At 39.7% G+C, this 19,664-nt stretch overlaps 1 protein-coding gene across 1 annotated transcript in view; it reads right to left on the bottom strand.

Annotated features, from left to right (window-relative positions):
- The window catches only part of LOC109951874 (calsyntenin-2-like), a 221,980-nt gene that overhangs the window by 67,506 nt on the left and 134,810 nt on the right, over positions 1 to 19,664 (bottom strand). Inside the window, 2 exon segments of the mRNA XM_020586609.1 lie at positions 2,152 to 2,301; positions 9,145 to 9,353. Coding sequence (XP_020442265.1) covers positions 2,152 to 2,301; positions 9,145 to 9,353 — 359 coding nt within the window.

Here is a 19,664-nt window from a genome sequence, read left to right as displayed (position 1 = left end):
GTTCATCTTTAGCTGCTTAATTTTATCCATTTTAACAATCAAGCAGACAAACAACTGCCTGGGAAGTGCAGCGTGTAAGTTCTTAATTCAGTCTAATATTAAAACTAATCCTAATGTATTACTTTGTTAACAATTTTACTCAACAGAAGTAACCTCTCCAAATGGAGTTTGGAGACTTAAATGAAAAAGGTTGGCCGCTAGTTTACTCCAGATGAACTCATATGAATCTGAAGTCTTTTGGAACTACATCCCAAAGCACCAAGGTCAGTTGCCATTAAATTATGGTGTTGTGTCAGAAGGTTTAAATAATTAATGAGGGCACTTCACACATCATGCCAGCTGTGCTAAACAATTTAGAAGAGGTTTAAACGTACGCTCTGCCGGTGAGTTGTTCAAGCAGGTGAGAATGCACATGAATATAATCCACTGAAAACATGGACCAGGATTTAGACTCGATATCATTGTATATCTTTCTTTTTTCTTTATTTTATTTATAGCAACATATTTGTTACCTCACACTATTATGCACCATGGTACATAAACTGCCTGTGCCAACAGCCAGCCCAGCAAGGCTTTGTGGGGATGGTTAGGGTGAGTTTGTTAAACTGGATGTAAAGACTTTGTAGCATCCTCCATCACAGTAACTATGGCTCATGTACAGGGAATGTATATCGTTATATACTGCATAGGTCCGAAGAGGGAAACAAATTGTAAAAATAAGTATATATAATATACTGTATGCTGTTTATACAAACAAGTAAATACAAAGATGTGAAACAGGCAAATTAGACACATACAAGGAAACTATAACTACTGAAATCCTCCAGCACTTTTGTCTTCATACATAAAGGCACCTCTCTCGTGCTATTAGAACACAGCCATATGTCCATTAAATCTCTCAGTACCCATCTTAGCAATACCGATTTTCAGTAATATAACCCGGCAAAGAGATTTACTCTAAAATCTTTCCTTCAGCGCTGTCCTGTGGCCATCCAGCATCATTCTCTAACTGGGCTACATTTACAGTAGTTCACAGAGATAAACTCACAGAGCAGCTAAAATATACTTTCACCTAGACATTTGCAAAATTACACCGATTTGTTTCAATTTCTCAGACCTCCTTCCTTTTTATAGCAGACTTAAAGATAGCACATTCATTCAAAGGGCATGCACCCATCCATTCTATTTTTTCTACAATAAGTAGGTTTTTGTTCATGCTACAATAATATTAACTGAATTTCAGGAAAGAAAAGGGCAAATCAGTGCATATTTCCATCCAGTACTGTTATGTGAATATTAGGATTTTAGTTTGTCAAGATAAACAGCTGGTGGAGGTAATTTTTCATCAAACCACTGAAGAAGACCTCCAACTCTGAAAACTTTGCTGAAAAGCTTATGTAAATTTGGCCTTTGTGCTTCTTTCATGTGTTCATTTGCAGAAGATTGAAGTGTCCTAACACAGATGTGACATTTTGGTCTGCTGCAATTTTCATTTTTTCAGTAGAGCAGAAAATGTAATGGACATTTAAGCCACATAATTCAATGGTATAGATAATGGAACGAGGAGTGGATATCATTGTGAGGTTGTCATATGGATATACAGATACAAGTGTTGCGTGACACCCCACTACATGCTACATGTGCTTATCTTTCATCACATGCTGACAAGTGTAAATCTGCAGTTATCTCAAGTGGTGTTTGTGTTTTTGTAATACTGATTGCAGAGCATTGTCTTTGCATTACTCTGGCCCTTGTTAAGGTTGCCATGACTGCTTTCTGATGTGCTAAGAGCTGTGCTGGCTGTGTCACAGTACTTTTAGTAAAGTGCTGTTGATCAGAGAAGAAAAGGAAGGTCAGGAAAGGAAATCAGGAAAATCAAGAGTGAAAGACTGGGGAAATAGAGATAAGCTAAGCAGAGAGAAGAATCCCAGATGTTTTAAGAACAAATGGAGAAATATAGGGTATACAGCAAGTAGCACACGTTCAAACTGAAGTAATGACATGCAAATAACGCCATCTGTGTTTCTGCCTCAACAAAACGCCCACAGCTCTTACACAGCTCTTGTGTTCCTGGACATTTAAACACACCTGCCTGACATCTTTGCACATAAACACACACACACGCACACACAGGTACGATGAAAGGCCCACCTTGCCAGCCGGGTTTGCAGACAGGCTTGACATCAATGTGGACAGGAACACTGTGCAAGGCTCTCTTCTGGCCGCAGTCCCAGGCCGTCACCTGGATCTCATACTGCTGCTGGCGGTCGTAGCTCAGCTTCTCTGTGTTCCGGATGTTACCTGGTGGGGAGAAAAGAGTCACTCAAGGTTAAAGTCAACCCAAATTGCTTTTTTAAGAAAGGCCCTTTCATTATAACACATTGCAGAGTATATTCAGTTCCTCTATTGTGTCTCATAATGAAAACATTTTGCTCTGAACAGTTTGGAACATTGAGAGAAATAAATTTCAATATTTGAAGATTTTAAAAGCTCAAAAGCTAAGAATCAGCTAACTTTGTCAGTGAACAATGTAGGCTGGAAGTCATGACATCATTCAATCACTGCTGGTCTATTCAGCCTTGTCTAAAGCATTCAGCTTGTGCAGCTTTGGTTTCTGTAGTTCAGTATTTAATTTATGTCCTCTGCTCCCAGATTCCCTATCAGTGGAAAAAAAACCAAACACCTGAGATTAATTTAGTCAATTAAGATGAATATGAGCTGTCTAACTGAGAGGGATGGGATGCTCTGTGACTGTGTTAGTGCCAGGAAGTTGTTGGATTATTCTACCTCACTATATAACAAAGTACAGACCTCTAAAGTTAAAGTATTTTGAGATTCTAGGCATTTGGTGTTGCATACTTTCCAGGCACACAGTATGCATCATTAGTCTTGTTAGAGATGAGCTAGGTTTGATCAGAACTGATCACCAGCGATGCACCAAGCACTCAGGACACGCTTCTATTTGACTTGTTCTACCATCATACAAACGTAATCATCTGATTGGAAATGAAAAACTTGAGAAACCAAGTATAAATGCAAATATAAGGAGTATGCAAGATATAACTTTAAGACACCCAAGATTTGGCCCAACATTGAAGAGGTGTAAACACATCTGTCACTCCGAGATGAAACCAAAAATATACTCTCCAGGCTGTTTGACAAATCATTTGGTGTACTGTGGGTTACATAATCACTGACAGCAATAAATAAATCCAATTTCATTGCTATTGATAGAAAAATGTGTTCAGTGAACAGTGAAAAAAAACCCCATCACAACCAGCATGTGAATAATGTGTTTGAAATATGTATTACTGATCATCTGTCCAGCTACCTAACCCCTTTCATGACAAGTCAAAATGTGAAATAGGTGAATTTCTCTAGTACATTATACTTTACATGTAATTTGATGTATTATTCATTTATTTGTTCTTTGATATGGACTAAGGACATTAATTCACAAATGTCTTCACACAAATTGGTGCACAGTGGAACAGAGGAACTTCAGGTAGTTATTATAAAACATATGTGCAATGTTTTTGTGCAACATTTTATTCTGTAGTAAGTATTAGCCTGGAGTTACTCTGTAATCTGTGATTTGGAGACTGACTTTATTGAGCCATAAAATCGCTGTGAGCTTTACAGCTAAATAAGCTTTATTTTATTGTAGTCATAAGAAGAGTGCAACAGATATGCTTAAGTGTTTACTCTCAACTTTCAAAATTACTTTATGAGAAAAGTGAGTTGGTAAAAGTATAGCCTTGTGCACTTTTGACTTGTTAGATAACACACAGTGCTTGTGCAGTGCTGCCTGTCTGGCTATACGGCGTGTGTGCTTGCTTATGTGAGTACTGGGTATTTAATTTTAATTTTAAACCATCATTATATATCGTTGTCAAATTAACTGATGCCTTAATATAATCACAGTAACAAATGAGATCATGGGTGGGATGATAGGTAGCCCATCTCTCACAAGTACTTTGATTAGTGCTAATGTTTCTCAAAATTAAGACCATGTTTCCACTAAAGCCCTGCTGCTTCTTGATGCAAGAAAGGTGCTGGTACTTGTCCTCCTCTCACCTCTCTGGTATTACTTTTCTGAAAAAACAACATACCGCAGCCATTTTTGTACAGAGATCGCAGCAAACTGCTGATGCATTGACCCTGCTTCATGGCACCCACCCACTCCCACCCTGTGTTCATTTTACACCGCTGCCATAATCCCAGCACTAGAGACGTGATGCTTATCATGACATGCGATTGCTTTGTTTGTTCAGTATTAGTGTTCCAGGGGAAAAACACACACAGCATCGTGTATATGAAAACCCTGAATCAAATGTAGGGGGGGGGACGGACCTGAAGAGACCTTAGGTGAAACTGCATTGGACGAGTCAAAATATCTGCCACAAAAAAGTAACTTTTAACATTAATAAAGCATATAAGACAAACCTATCTGTGAAATACACAGATTTATTTTTGTCTTTTTCAGATTGATAATAGTCACCTAAAACAATATTACAATTGGTTTCAATCATCCATTCAAATCAGTGAGATTATGGAGAAGCGAGCGGGAGGGGACCTGAAGAGACCCGAGTCAGCAGAAGAGACCTGAGTTCTCCCAGAAGCAACAAATAACCGTTCATCCTATCAATAATTCTAATCTTTTGCTATATCAGTTCTAATCATAAAACAAACTACATATGAAGTAAAACAAAAGTTTGACACCGTCCTCTTTCTTGTCTTTTTCACACTTTTTTACCCCCCTCCCCCGGTTGCTGGATGAATCCCCTAAAAAAGCACGGAGTAATTTGCAACACTGGTTCACATTCACAGCAAAACAAATTACAGTTACAAAGCCATAAATATGAACATTGGCCTGAATGTCTGGGTTATACACACAGTTGGTTGCAGCAATGATTCTTCGTCAAGAGACAGAACTCTAAGTAGAAGCCATATGTCTTTGCTGCCAAAGTTGGATTCCAAGTGTTTTCTGATTTTTGTCTCAACTTTCACGACAATTCAAAGACAACTTATGACAAGTCAAGTCATGTGGATCAAATTCACACCTGTGCCTTTTGTGCTAAAAGAATCCGGCCTACCAATGTCAGCTTGATCTACAATAGCCTGCCAGCTTTGTAAGAGATAGCCCTTATACTGTATACTAATGAATCAAAATGAATTTGTAATGTTACAATGCTGCACACAGCACCATAAAGAAACAAATAACCCACTTGACTCTATAGTATAATCATCATCCAGACATTATAATAACTGGGAGTCTCTTGCCTTGTCAGGAACCATGAACCCATTTACCAAGCCAGCTTCTTTCTTATGCACAGAGCACAAAGGGAACTCTTGTAGTCCTAATGTATCTCTAAATATTTGATGAGTCTTCTTCTAGAGACAAATAACAATGCTTTACACACAGGCTGGCCGGGCAATTTAACACAGAACACTTGCAGAGTGCATTAAAAAGAGACTACTGACCCATACTGACAGTGAACTGAAATGTACCTGGAAAGAGTTATTGCAGCTTGTATTACCATGCTGGGTGATGCTTGAGGTTTTTGTACTGTGGGCCGACAGGTGCAGAGGGAGCCGAATGTTGATAATGTGGTATATTGGGATATCAGTATGTGAGTGGGACAATTAGATGCAATTCATATGAGGACAGTATTATTTACTCTCCCGTCTTCCTCATCACTCATTCTCCGTCTCCCTCTCAGCTTGTTAAGAATTCCTTCCCACCTAACTCTCCCTTTTCCTACTTTCCTGTTCCCTCTCAATGCACATCTCTCTCACTGTTTTGCAGCCTCATCCCATTTCACCGTTTGCTGCCTCATCTGTTGTGCTGTTCTTTTTTTTTTTTTAAATGACACACACAAGTGTACATGCACACTTGTAAACTCACACCCTTCTGTACGACGGAGGTTCCTATTCCCGCTCCTTCAATTACTACATCAGCTTATCCGTGTCAGCAGGCTGGGCGTGCTGTGACTGCTGGCAAGGGTGGCCAGCTAGTAAATGACTACTTTACCCTCCACCTCGTTCTCTGTGTTCTCTCTAGCAAAGGCACATAAACACACACAAGCAACCCATCAGGATGTGAATTCCCTCTATCATCACTTTATATAATTATACTTTACGACAGAGCATATCTAATTTTTTAAAGCTGTTTTGCCTCTGTCTTTGTTTAAAGGACAATGTTGTTATTCTTTACCAACTTACTGTCAACAAATCATATAAAAAGCTCCTACCACATCAGAGAGCAGATGGCACTTTTATCAAGTACCAAAAGTAGTTGTTCATTAGGGGGGGGAAATGCAAGAAACTGACAGATACAGTACTAGTGTTTTTCAAAGTGTCTTCCCCTGCTGAGATGTTTCCCCCGTTAAAAGTTGCAGTGACTTATGTCCTATTTCACATTGACCATCCAACATCTTTAGTCTTTAATACATCCATGGTGTCACTGAACCTTCGAGAGCAGTTAACCTACGTTATGTGAACAACCATAACATTAACGTTGAGAGGCACCATGCGTTTAATGCTTGTTGCTAGGTTAATCCACAGGATCACAGACAAACTATGTCCATAGACAGGACAGTATGCCTCAATATCAGGACGTCTTTCATTATGTCACAGGAAAGTCTTTCAATTATGTGCTTTTAACTTGTATATATTTTTGTATTTATTTTGTTTTTATTGCTGTGCACATCAGCGGCCACTGGGCTGGAGTCAAATTCCTTGTATTTTTGATAATACTTGCCAATAAAGTTTATGCTTATGTTGCAAAACAAAAATCACTCCTCTTCATAACATGAAATATGCTGTGATTTTCCTTTTATATACTTTCTTGTAATATCAGCACAATACGGATTTTACTCCATCTTCATTCGGTTTTTCACTTCCTGCCTTCCATCTGAGTTTCATCATAAGAGTCACTGGTTTGCAAACCACCTACTGCATCTACATTTTCCTCACTTGTGTCTTTTCCTTGCATCTTGATTCCACCCACGTAAAATGCGGGAAAAGGTGCAAGGAGAAACTGTGAGGGGAGAGGACCCAACTGAAGAAACACAGTTTAACTGACATGAGATGTCCTTTCCTCAGGACCCTAATTTGAAGTGGCTCATTATAAACAGACTTCCAATAAAGGGGTGTGTCAATTAGTAACAGACTTCCATGAAGAATGCACTCATGTATTCTCGGTTATATCTCCTCCTCGATCCTCAGAGCAGAAATAAGAGCTTTGGCATTTCCTTCATCATGGCAGACCGGAACGACTGCCAGGTCGAATGAGGATCGAGGAACAATAAAATAAGAGAATTGGGGTTCACCTTATGAAAGAAATTTGCTCTGCAACATAGAGAAACAGCACAACTGGCATTTAATCATAACTGTGGCAATTATCTGGGTAATAAAGTCAACAAAGCTATGCCAAAAAAGAGAAAATGTCTTGAAAATACTGCTTCACACTTCGCAGTGACGATGTGCAGCCAGTTGTTTAGCTCAAACTTGCAGAGTACTCCTTGTAGTTGGTCCGGGCTGAGGTCAGATCATGTTCCCACCCCAACAAACTGCTCCGGAGTTCATTTGGGACTGGACAGAGATCATATCCAGTGAAGGGTCTTGGAGTGGTTATTTTGGTCTGCACCCAAGTGTGATCACTATATTCAGAGTCAGACCTGCTGAATCAAACTGCACCACAGTTTGATTGGGGCAACTAGACTAAACAAGCCAGGAGTGAAAACTCCCTAAATCTTGCTAATTTCTTAAAAATAGGAATAAACTATATTAGGCTTTGGATACAGAGGCAATAATTGTTGGCATAACAAATTTATTTAACATGCAGGTTTTGGTCTTTCCATGGAATTTACTAACAATTACAGAAATATAGAATATTATCAGCTCTACACTTTTTAGTTAGTTTATCCCTGCTAAGGTTTACCATCACCTTCTCTCTCTGATCCTTCCTCTTGCCCTCACAGCCAACCTCTCCTCTACCTTACTCCATCTTCTTCCTTTCTCCCTCAGGTGCTCTTGAGTTCAAGAGCTTTTTTCCTCAATGGTCAATGGCCGAGCAAGACCCCTACAAATGGAGATAGAGCGAGGAGAGCACAATCTGGCTGCAGCCTCTCGCTGTATCATTCACAGTGCAGTTTGGCCCTAACCTCACCCAGTCAGCCTTTTTATTGCACCATCTCAGCAGTCAACAACACTTGACTGTTGGCAGCAACAAAAATGTATATAGTAATATCCTTTGCAGCTGTGTATCCTAAGGAAAAAAAAAATGTATGTGAATTTTTGAGTCAGAGAAGCCTGCTGTATTTGAATTGCTTGACAGACTTAAGAGATTTAAAGTCCAGAGCTAGAGTGTAAGCTTAAGCAATCTATTACATTCTACTGAACTACCCAACAAGTGTCGAAACAAAAAAGAAAACTATTCAGCGATTAAAAAGAGCTATTGCAATTAAATTATGATATTCAAAAAGGTCATTCAGACATAAAATTCAAGAAAATACTCCACCTCTCTACAGATTTGCATTGATATCTCCCACGCATACACATAACATTTTGGTATTTCTGTGGGTGGGTATAACAACATAATATCCTTATTTGTAGAATAATGCAGTCACAAAGTACAAGTGGCAACTTGATAAAGCTGACAAAATTTGAGAGGGCCAACAAAATTTTTTGCATTTGTCTTTGTCAGTGTGTATGTTTCTGTGTTTTTATGTTTGTGTGTGCACAGACTTCTGTGATCTGATTTGTGGAGATTGATGACTCTTTGAGCAAACCTTGACTTGTCCTTGGAAAGAGCAAAGAACACATTTTATTTGTCAGAGTATTAAGTTGTACTACCAGGGTATATACAGGTATAGGTATGTGCATTATAACCGTGTGTGTGTGTGTGTGTGTGTGTGTGTGTGTGTGTGTGAGAGAGAGAGAGATTTGGAAGATCTTTTTGGACATGCAGGAAATCAATAAGTGAAGCACTACTGCTATAAGATGAAGCAGGTTGTGAGAAAGTGTGTAGACAGAAAGTTAAATGAACGTTAAACAGCAGACTGATATTAAATGGTTTCTGTCTGGCAAGTGCTAACATATCTGTGACTGATGCTAATATTTTCTATTTCTTCTACTCACCATTGCGATCTATAGCGAAGGGTGTGTTGGTGGTGCTGATCTGGTAGTTACAGATCTGGCTGTACTGTGGGGAGCAGTCCTGGTCAGTGGCCTCCACCTGCAGGATGCTGTCATAAATTTTGCCCTCTGTCACTGAGGCATGGTACTGGGGCTCCCGAAACACCGGGGCAAACTCATTCATGTCGTTGACCTGAATGTGCACCACAGCCCTACAGACAGAAAGGGGCAACAGAGGGGAGGAAAGTACAGATTAGTGCAGAACGGTCATTTGTTTTTATAAAAGCTGGCCCTTTTTCTTTGATGTATAAGAGAAATAAATTATTCATTCACCTGTTTGGTTAGATTTCATATTTCAAAAAAATAATAAAAAAAAATCACATGGATTGTAATATCTCATCAAGTATGTGATAGACTGACACACAATTTTGGTACAGACATTCATGGCCCCCAGGTGAAACCTGACCATTACTTTAACGCCACCGTGAGGTTCACATTTGTAGTTTTGAGGGAAAGATCTCAATTATTTGATGGTTTGCCATGAGCTTTGGTGCACAACTTCATGTCCCCCATAGGTTAAACTGTAGCACTGATTCTCCAAGTCTCTAATCTCTACTAGAAAGATGATCCCCATTCTTCCAGAAGATATTCCCTCATTTGGTGTTTTGATGATGGTGGTAGAGAGCACTAACACACCAGTACAAAATCTCCTATAGGTGTTCAACTGGGTGGAGATCTGGTGCCTGTGAGGGCCATATACATGATTCAAATCAATTTTATATTCACCAAACCATTCAGTGACTGGCTCATGCCTTGTGGATGGGGGCACTATCGCCCTTGAATAAACCACTGAGCAGGAGTGTGCAACAGTCTTTGTCACCAGCACAAAACTGGGTGCAATGTTCAAAAGTGCAATGGCAAGAAGGATCAAGATATTTAATCACTGCAGCCTCTCAAATTGTTTTTAACTTAGGACAAATGAGGGCAGAGTTTGCACTGGCAGTGATGAATTAGTTTGTTAAGGAACAGTCTCAAAGTGCATTGCATATCACACTATCTGACGTGACCCAGTGGATTACATTGATTGTGTTACTATGGCAAAATAATCTCCTGGATCTCTTTTTCTACCATACACATTTCTTTGGGAGCACTGAACCGCACTAACTAATCATTCAATAAGTCATCTATCAGCTGCAATTCATGTTAAGTCACACATCATGTAAAAGCCCAACATTCATCACTTTAAAATGTTTTCATCAATACTCGCCAACAGCCAGAAAGCAACAGATTGCGCAATCAGTCCTTCAGTTCATTGACTGACAACCAGTGATGGATGACAATGAAACAGAATAGGACAGAGACAAGTATGTGGTTTATAGAATTAGCCCATGTGTGTATGGCAATGATGGTGAAATGATCCTATTAAAAATAGCTGTAATATTTCTCCAACCTGTGATTGCCTAGAGATGGAAAACAGACAGCAAAGACAGTGGGGAGGCTGAGCTCAGGCAGAATGGATTTCCACACTGCCTTATCACCCCATGCCTCAAATACACAAACCTTCTGACATTAGTTGTTTTTTGAGCCACTTTCATATTCTGGAACAAACATGCCAGGTGGGGTTTGAGATATTGTCATTGTCGAAAACATAACTTAATTGTCCATGTTTTTTGTTTATGCGTTGTCCTGGCTTCCCGACCAGTCTTGTGTCAAGATGTGTTTCTCCCGTTCAAAACTTGGTTTTATGTAGCCCCACCCTCAGTGGTTGTGGTTAGGATGATGTTAGGGCAAACAGATTTCGACACACCACCACCAACAGGAGCTGTACGAGTTCACGAACTATCTTTTCCTTTTCAGGAGGCGGCTCTAGGGTTTTTATAGTTCTGAAACAATTACAGACTATTTGGAGTTAGGATGGGTGCAAAGCTAATCTAGAGGTACCCAAGGCAAAACATTAAATGGCTGGAAATGAGCATGTCATGGGCACTTTAAAGACTGCTGCAGGTGAGGTCGAGGTGCTTGACACCTGGCCCTCCATCTTTCATTGTATCTCAGCATGATCACACATGTAGCTTTCCTTTACTGTATGTTTATCTGCATCATTCAGTGTCACTAGTTTGGTTATTTAAACATATTACCTAAACGTCACTCCAAGACACAAACCTCTGTCAAAAACCAAGCTGCTCAGTTTCCTCTATAACACTATTACACCTAAAATCAAGATTCGCATGATAGCTACATACTATCCAAAGCTAACAGTTCATCACACTGTAGCATTTCAGCTAGCTTTAGCAATATGACCTAGCCACTCGGCGAACAGATTAGCTTATCAATTACACCAGTAAGCTGGAGGTAATGTAATAACAGGTTATGAATGTTAAAGGCATCTATAAGACTACATGTAGCAAAAAGTTATCAGACAAGTCTAATTCAATCCTAAATTATGAATGAATAATATTGCTAGTTAATTTGAATGTAGGCTAACTATTTTTCTATAATATTAAATTGTCATAACTAAATACAAGACTGTCATCATATAAAAAGGAACTTTGTGTGTTTAAGAAGAGCCATTATTCACAAAATGAAGCTGTTTGAGGAAACTGGTTTTCAAGGCCTTTAAACGACCTGGATACTCGCTCCTCACAGGTACAGAATACACAACCAAACATGCATTTGACAGTGATTAATGACTTAGGATTAGGTTTGGTGGGATGTTAATGGTCATGCTAACAGCAGTAAGTTGGTGATAAGAAGTACTGACAAATGATGGCTGTGCCAGTGTGTGCAGTACATCCCACAGCCAACCTTGTTTTGTCATATTAACAACGTTCTCATAAACATTACCCTCCTGTATCCCCCGCACCCCCACCTGCACTGAGAGAGCAAACATATGTTCTACACCTTTGGGTCTGCTGTCTGTTTACAGTATGTATTCATGTGCAAAGATTTATGATATAACTGCTGTAAAGGAAATAATTGTGAATATCTTATTGTGACCATACATGCAAGTGTGTGTTTCTCTGCTGATGGCACACATTTGGCTGAAGCAGACACCCGAGTCTTTATGTTGCTGGAACATTGCCAAGTTGAGTTCATGGATGTCATCCCTTCCTATGACAGGCCTCAGCTCATAAACACAGGGTTCACAGTAAGTCAGGGTGACACAGAGAGACAGTGGGGGGTTAAGTGACTACATGGATGCAAACAGGATCACAACACCACCAAACAAAGTGGATAAAAAGTAGCACCACTGGGGTGCTATTTGGGGAAAAAAGCAAAAGGATTAATCAATTGTGTCAACTAAATGAATGAGGAAATACAATCTAAGGCAGCGACTTCACACAACTTTAAAATCTTCTGCATTGTAACGCAACCAAAATGCACAGCCCAAAATAATATAGTACATAAGGTCATTTCGTATCAAATACCGGTAGCTCTATGCTGTACGTGTTTCTGTCATCTGCAAAATAATACCACTTTTCATTGGCTAATATATTGTGCATGACATTGAGAAGCACCAACATAAATCAGTGAGGTGGCTTCAGGCTGTGCAATACTTTAAATTAAAAAGTTATGATAGAAAACAATCTGACAGATTCTGATAAAGACATAGATCACAGTAATACAATATGTGATACACGTTCAACCCCTGTTCATATTAGGCAGCTCTCACAGGTCAAGCTCTGGTCGCCAGAGTTAGCAGAGACTCCAATCTGCAGATGTAGTCCATGCACTTGTGGCTAAAGAGATGTTACATGCTCACGCTGAGAGGATAGAAGTATTTGCTGACACATGTTGAACCCCAGCCACTGATGCTGATTTGCAGAAACAATTAGAAACCAGGTTCATTTTAAAGCCAGGTGATGCATGTTAATGCCAGGTTAGTATTGTTCCCACCTTATTACATATTCATCTAATTATTTATCAGCACTCAACTAAACACTACCACTCAGTCATTGCTGAATGCTTCTTGTGCATGAACCCACCCACACACGCACCTCCCCACCTAGTACAAAGGCAAAGACCTCAGTTATTCTTTGTCAAGAATTAGTAGCGATGTTGAATCATCAGTGTCCTTGTGCAAGACTAGAATAGAAATAAACCCCCCTGACTATACCAATGGGCTCAAATGCACAACACAACACAGGAAATCCCTCTTCTGCATTGACTAGCACCCTGAAGTGCTAACATGGAACTCTGTAGGGGCCCTGTGTAATCTTAATACAAGGTGATTATAGTGCATGGTAATCCTGTTCAGTGTTTAGATTTGTGCCCAGATCCAGCTGATGTCATAGCAGATAGTATTGATCAAGTCATTGATGGATGGCTTTAACTATTACCCCACAGAACAGAGGAATATTGATAAGGCGATACACAAAGGAGTTCGAGCTATAATCTGTGATGTACTTAACAAGGAGAATGGGTGTTTTACCATGATTTAATATTTTATTTGCTGGACTCTGCTGACAAACAACTAAGCATCTGCTTACGTGAGGCAACGCCTGATCATGGTTTGAATCCGGGATGGGAACGAATGCCACTTTGTTTCATCTGGTATCCAAAGCAGACAAGCACAGATGGTGCTGTTCCTGGCTGTGCATATTCATAATTAAAACACTGAGACTATACTCTCCCATTACATTATGTTAGTTGAAGATAAACATAGTCCTACACTAGATGTTTTTATTTTTCTCACCAGGAATAATAATCACGTCAACTAACAGGTTTTGACAGAATGAGGTTTCTCTTATATTTACATCAAGTGTGACAAGCATGAAGTTAAGAATCTTGGCAGAATAAAGCTCTGACACATTGACAGGGCTGCGATATCTGTGTGGAGTTCCCTGGTCTTCTCACTGCAGAAATTTATTATGACAGCTTATGCTAACAAGGCACAGCTTCTGGCCTACTTCTTCACTCATAAGAAAGTGTTCATGTTCTATGTGTTTTTACATGGATGTCTCTTTGTACGAGTGTGTTTGTGTGAATGTGGTTATGAGATGCAAAATAGGTTAATCTAACCCCAGCTACAGTAGTTGTCTTTTTTATGTGAATATCAGTTTAGATGTGACTCAGCAGTTAGGGTGTGTGTGCATGTGTATGTGCATGGCTGTCCTTCTGTTAGGTGAGATAATTAGCCTCTCCAAGCTGCAGCAAGGTTAGGACATACAGGCCTCTAAAATTCACTAATGATGACTTTAATAACTACTGCACTGCTAAGCACGTGTGTGAATGAATCTCCACACAGGTATGAGAAAACATGTCTGTGTCTTATTTATGTTTCTCTCAAATACACACATATTTAGGTACTGTATGTGCAAACCCTGGGAAGGATTACAATATGACATGCTTTGTAAGCAAGTGACGTCCTTTATGCCTTATTATTCCAGTGCAGCAGTAGAAACTTGCAAGGAGGAAAGAGTTTTGGGAGTGGTGGGACAAACATGCAGAGAAAATTATACTCCACTGAAGCAAATGAGACTATATTGTTGTTCTTCCACTGCACCCATAGGCTCAGTTCTCACATTATGCTATAATGGTGAATTTTAAGACACCTATTCAAATTTGCAAAGAAGCTATGGCAAACTTTAAGCTGCTTGGATGATTTCCTAAAATAGTGGCTTCTATAACTGTGGCCTCTTAAATAGGAAATGAGAACCAAGTCATTTATCCACACAAGCTGTTCCTTCTCAGTAATTTTCTTTAGAAGTTTCACAGTTAATTAAAAGTATTTAAAACAAATTAGTCAACTAAGAAATAACATCAGAATAGTCAAAATAAAAATAAAAAACTATTTGATGTTGTTTGTCTTTTTTTTTTTTTTGGACAGAACTAGTGACCTATTGTGGATATCCAGATCCATGTGGATCAGGATACCTGATGCTAAGTCTAAAGTCTAAAGTAGAACTTTAATAAAACAAGGAAATTTGTAGGTATTTAAACTAATGACATGTTTTAGAAATCTGCTACAGACAGTTATTACTTCTGTTTTTGGTTTCAAAAACCTCAACTGAAAAACATGGTTAAATGTAATTAATTTCAAATGTTCTGCATCTATAATTGATGTTGACACAACCTTGTTGGCAACAATACACTTGTAAATCCAATTTAAGTTTGTTTGAATCTATATAACTGGAGTTTGTTCATTAGAGGTCAAACGGAGTTTGGCCTGTTTGGGGTTAAACTGACCCCAAACATAAGGAAGATAATTAAAAAATGCTTCGCCTAGGCAAACAAAATGAATTTCTAACTGTTCATGCATAGGTCATATTTCCTCGTTTCCTCATGATAACAATAGTTTATGGTTATTTTATCACCATTAAATACACAAAGCCAGTTTGTAAAAAAGGAAAAAACATTTTTATCCATAGTGAGTTTTAACAAGGTCAGAAGACTAGAAAAAAACACTGATTTAGCTTTTATTAATCTTACTATGCATACAACAATGGAGTCTGTGAGAGCCTAAATAAGTAAAGCCAGAGTGTCAACAAAAGTAAAACTTGTGAAAATCATGTTATTTCACTCAGTCTGAACGGGGACTGTGATGGCCATTCCAAAACCTTCAGCCTGCGTCTCTTGAGGTATTCCATAGTGGATTTCGAGGTATGTTTAGGATCATTGTCCTGTTGTAGAAGCCATCCTCTTTTCAGCTTCAGCTTTTTTACAGATGGTGTGATGTTTGCTTCCAGAATTTGCTGGTATTTAGTGGAATCCATTCTTCCCTCCACCCGTGCAATGTTTCCTGTGCCACTGGCTGCAACACAACCCCAGAGCATGATAGATCCACCCCCATGCTTAATAGTTGGCCAGGTGTTCTTTTCATGAAATGCTGCTCCTTTTTTTCTCCAAACATGCCTTTGCTGATTGTGTCCAAAGAGTTCTATTTTAACTTCATCAGTCCACAGCACTTGTTTCCAAAACGCATCGGGCTTCTGTAGATGTCCTGTTGCATACTTCAGACGTTGGATTTTATGATGGGGACGCAGATAAGGTTTTCTTCTGCTGACTCTTCCATGAAGGCCTTGTCTGTGCAAGCATCGCTGCACAGTGGAACGGTGCACCACCACTCCTGAGTCTGCTAAATCTTCCTGCAGGTTTTTTGCAGTCAAATGGGGGTTTTGATTTGTCTTTCTGACCAGCATACGAGCAGTTCTGTCCGAGAGTTTTCTTGGTCTTCCAGATCTCATCTTGACCTCCACAGTTCCCCTGATCTGCCATCTCTTAATTACATTTCTTACTGTGGAAACTGCAAGCTGACAACGCTTTGCTATCTTCTTGTAGCCTTCTCCTGCATTGTGGGCATCAATAACTTTCATTTTCAGGGTCTTACACAGCTGCTTAGAGGAACCCATGGTTGCTGGGTGTCCACAAGTGTGTGCACAAGGTTTGAAGAGTCAAGGTATTTGTACAGCTTTGAAATTGGCATTTACCAATGACAGCTGTTGCTGTGCATCAGATCTAACGAGCTGATTAAGGTCTGAAACCTTGTGAGAGACTTTGAGACTCTGGAACTCTTAGGGTGCCCAAACTTTTGCACCATGCCATAATCATGTTTTTATTTTTTATTTTTGTTCAATTTATGGCATAAGAAGTAACTATGCATCACTGTTTGCAGAAAATATTGTGCATTTTTTCCATTTCCAAGAGAAACTGTGTTAACATCTGTTCAAATAAAAAATCACCAAAATCTGTTATTTATCAAGGGGTGCCTAAACTTTTGCATAAGACTGTACATGTACAGTATATGTGCATCATGTCATTACAGCTCTCCATTGAATATTACATTTGGTATGACCATCTTCAAACTCAAAATTCCATATTTTTGTGGCTTAATTAAGTTTAGTTTAGTTTGTAATAAGTGACGTCCTGCACACCAAATGATTGTTTTCTCAGAAAGACCAGCGCCTCTTGACACCACTGAAAGGCTTTCATTAACTTCTAGGCTGAATCACTATTATGCTGCATCTACAGACGGAGGCAAAATGAACATGTATGGCTCTGTACAACAAAGGACACTTCACAGTTCGGTGCACTCTGTTGATTTGGCAGAGGCCGGACCTCCAGCCCCATTGTAGATTAATTTGTGTTTCATTTAAAGCTGACTACAGCACAAACAGTCTCAAGGAGTTTAGGGTGAATTCATTTGAGCTTTGCACTTTGCTGACAAAGCTGGCCAATGCTTCCACAGGCAGCCAAGTAAAATAGTTCAAAGGGAAGCAATGTGATTCAAACAGGCTCATCTGTACACTATTGTATTGGTTTATAAAGCTTTCTGTTACTGTGGTTTCATAAAGAATGGAGGAAAATAATTTTTGGTTTTGCTGGATGATGCATATATTCAAAGTTTGACATGACATTTTGAAGTGGAAACTGCATCTCATTTGGGCCCGAAAAGACATTTCAGTCACACTGAAAGACAGATTTGCACAATCAGAAAGCATCCATTTGTGAGAGTAGAAACAGTTTGATATTCAATATTCAAACACTGGAGTCTGTAACAGAGACAGAAGGACTGACAGAAAGGAGGACAGAGTAAAACAGAAAGAGCTACAGTAGCTGAACTGTAGCCAGCATGGAAAATAAATATGGGAGTGAGAAATAGGGCAGCAGCCACTGGTAAGCAAAGCAGAGAAGAGTAGACAATAGAGAGAGAAGCTTAAATTCATCCCATGTCACTCCTCATCCTGCAAATTTTCTTGACTGCCTTCCTTCTCTGCTGTTGACAAATCATGTGTAATTTGAGCACAGCCTTAGGCTGTTGGCTTCTTTCTAAATCGGAGCGAGTAAGCGAGCGGTGCGGCAAGAGGCCAGCCTCATCCTTTGAGAGTTGCTAGTGAAAGGACAGGCCATTTAAAGTGTCCCCAAATCTACTTCCCCTCTAGCATGTTTCTATCTCTACCAACCAAACAGAAAGCAGTGAGTTATGTTGATAGAAAGTAATAGTGTGGCACAACAGAATGGTTGGGTGTTTAAACGGAATATAAAACATTATTTGCAGCACAACAATGGGACCCGGTGGCCAGATGTAATTTGCTCATTAATACATTTCTTGGTGGAAAGTTAACTAAACAACCAGAAAGATATACAAAAACAACTCCAAAAAGATACAAAATGACTAGAAAAGAGACAGAAAACAACCACAAAGAGATACAAAATAACTAAAATAAGATGCCAAATAACCACAAAAGGACACAAAACTACTGCAAATCAATGCAAAATGACCTTAAAGAGACACAAAACTACGAAGTGATGCAAAACAACCACAAAATGATGCAAAACAACTAAAAAGACAAAAAAGTCACAAAGTGACCCATAAAAACCATAAGAACATTATTTCAGAATGTTATCTGAGGAATGCCCAGTATTTTGCCTCTTAGGCTATATATAGACTGTGCTATCTTCTTGTTAGAGGTTGTTTGGTTGTTCTCCCGTGCAACCTGAGAGAAAACTGCAGGCACTACTCAGGGCTAAAATATACTTCTCCATCTTCTCTCATTTATTTCAGGTAAAAATTCATTTCTCTCCGGGTACTCCGGCTTCCTCCCACAGTCCAAACACATGCAGCTTAGGCTGATTTGTGACTCTAAATTGGAGTGAGTGTGTGGCTGTTTGTCTACATGTCAGCCCTGTGATAGACTGGCGACCTGTCCTGGTTGTATCCTGCCTCTCGCCCAATGTCAGCTGACTCCAGCTGACTCCAGCTGGCTCCAGCCCCCCGCGACCCTTTTCAGGAATAAGCGGTATAGCTAATGGAAGAACTTAGCATCATAAAATATCAGATCTCTATCAAGAAAACTAAGAGATATTATCATTAATGATGCTTACAGGTACATTAGCCAGAACCATGTGCCACAGAGACACATAGTCATGCATAGTGATGGATGTTCTGGTACTATCACAGAACCTTGCCAAAGTGACACAACTGCACTTCTTCTTTGCACCCACACAAATGTAGTCTTATGCTAATGCCCATGGACAGTAATGTACTGCTGAGCCTACTGCTTGTCTTTGTTGTAAACATATAGCTCAACACAGGGGCTTTATCCACTGTCTTATAATGAAATATACAAAAACTACTTATATGTTTACATAGATTAATCTAATACATTCTGAAAAGGCTGCCCTTTGTCACCGCTTCTGTTCATTATTTTTATGGACAGAATTTCTAGGCGCAGCCAGGGGCCGGAGGGAGTCCGGTTTGGGGACCACAGGATCTCGTCTCTGCTTTTTGCAGACGACGTTGTCCTGTTAGCTCCATCAAACCAGGACCTCCAGCGTGCACGGGGGCGATTTGCAGCCGAGTGTGAAGCGGCTGGGATGAGAATCAGCACCTCCAAATCCGAGGCCATGGTTCTCAGTCGGAAAAGGGTGGCTTGTTCCCTTCAGGTTGGTGGAGAGTTCCTGCCTCAAGTGGAGGAGTTCAAGTATCTTGGGGTCTTGTTCACGAGTGAGGGAAGGATGGAACGGGAGATTGACAGGCGGATCGGTGCAGCTTCTGCAGCAATGCGGTCGATGTACCGATC

This window comes from Monopterus albus, unplaced genomic scaffold (genome assembly GCF_001952655.1).
Source record: "Monopterus albus unplaced genomic scaffold, M_albus_1.0 scaffold8.1, whole genome shotgun sequence".
Lineage (NCBI taxonomy): Eukaryota > Metazoa > Chordata > Actinopteri > Synbranchiformes > Synbranchidae > Monopterus > Monopterus albus.
This window is presented reverse-complemented; position numbering and strand designations above follow the sequence as displayed.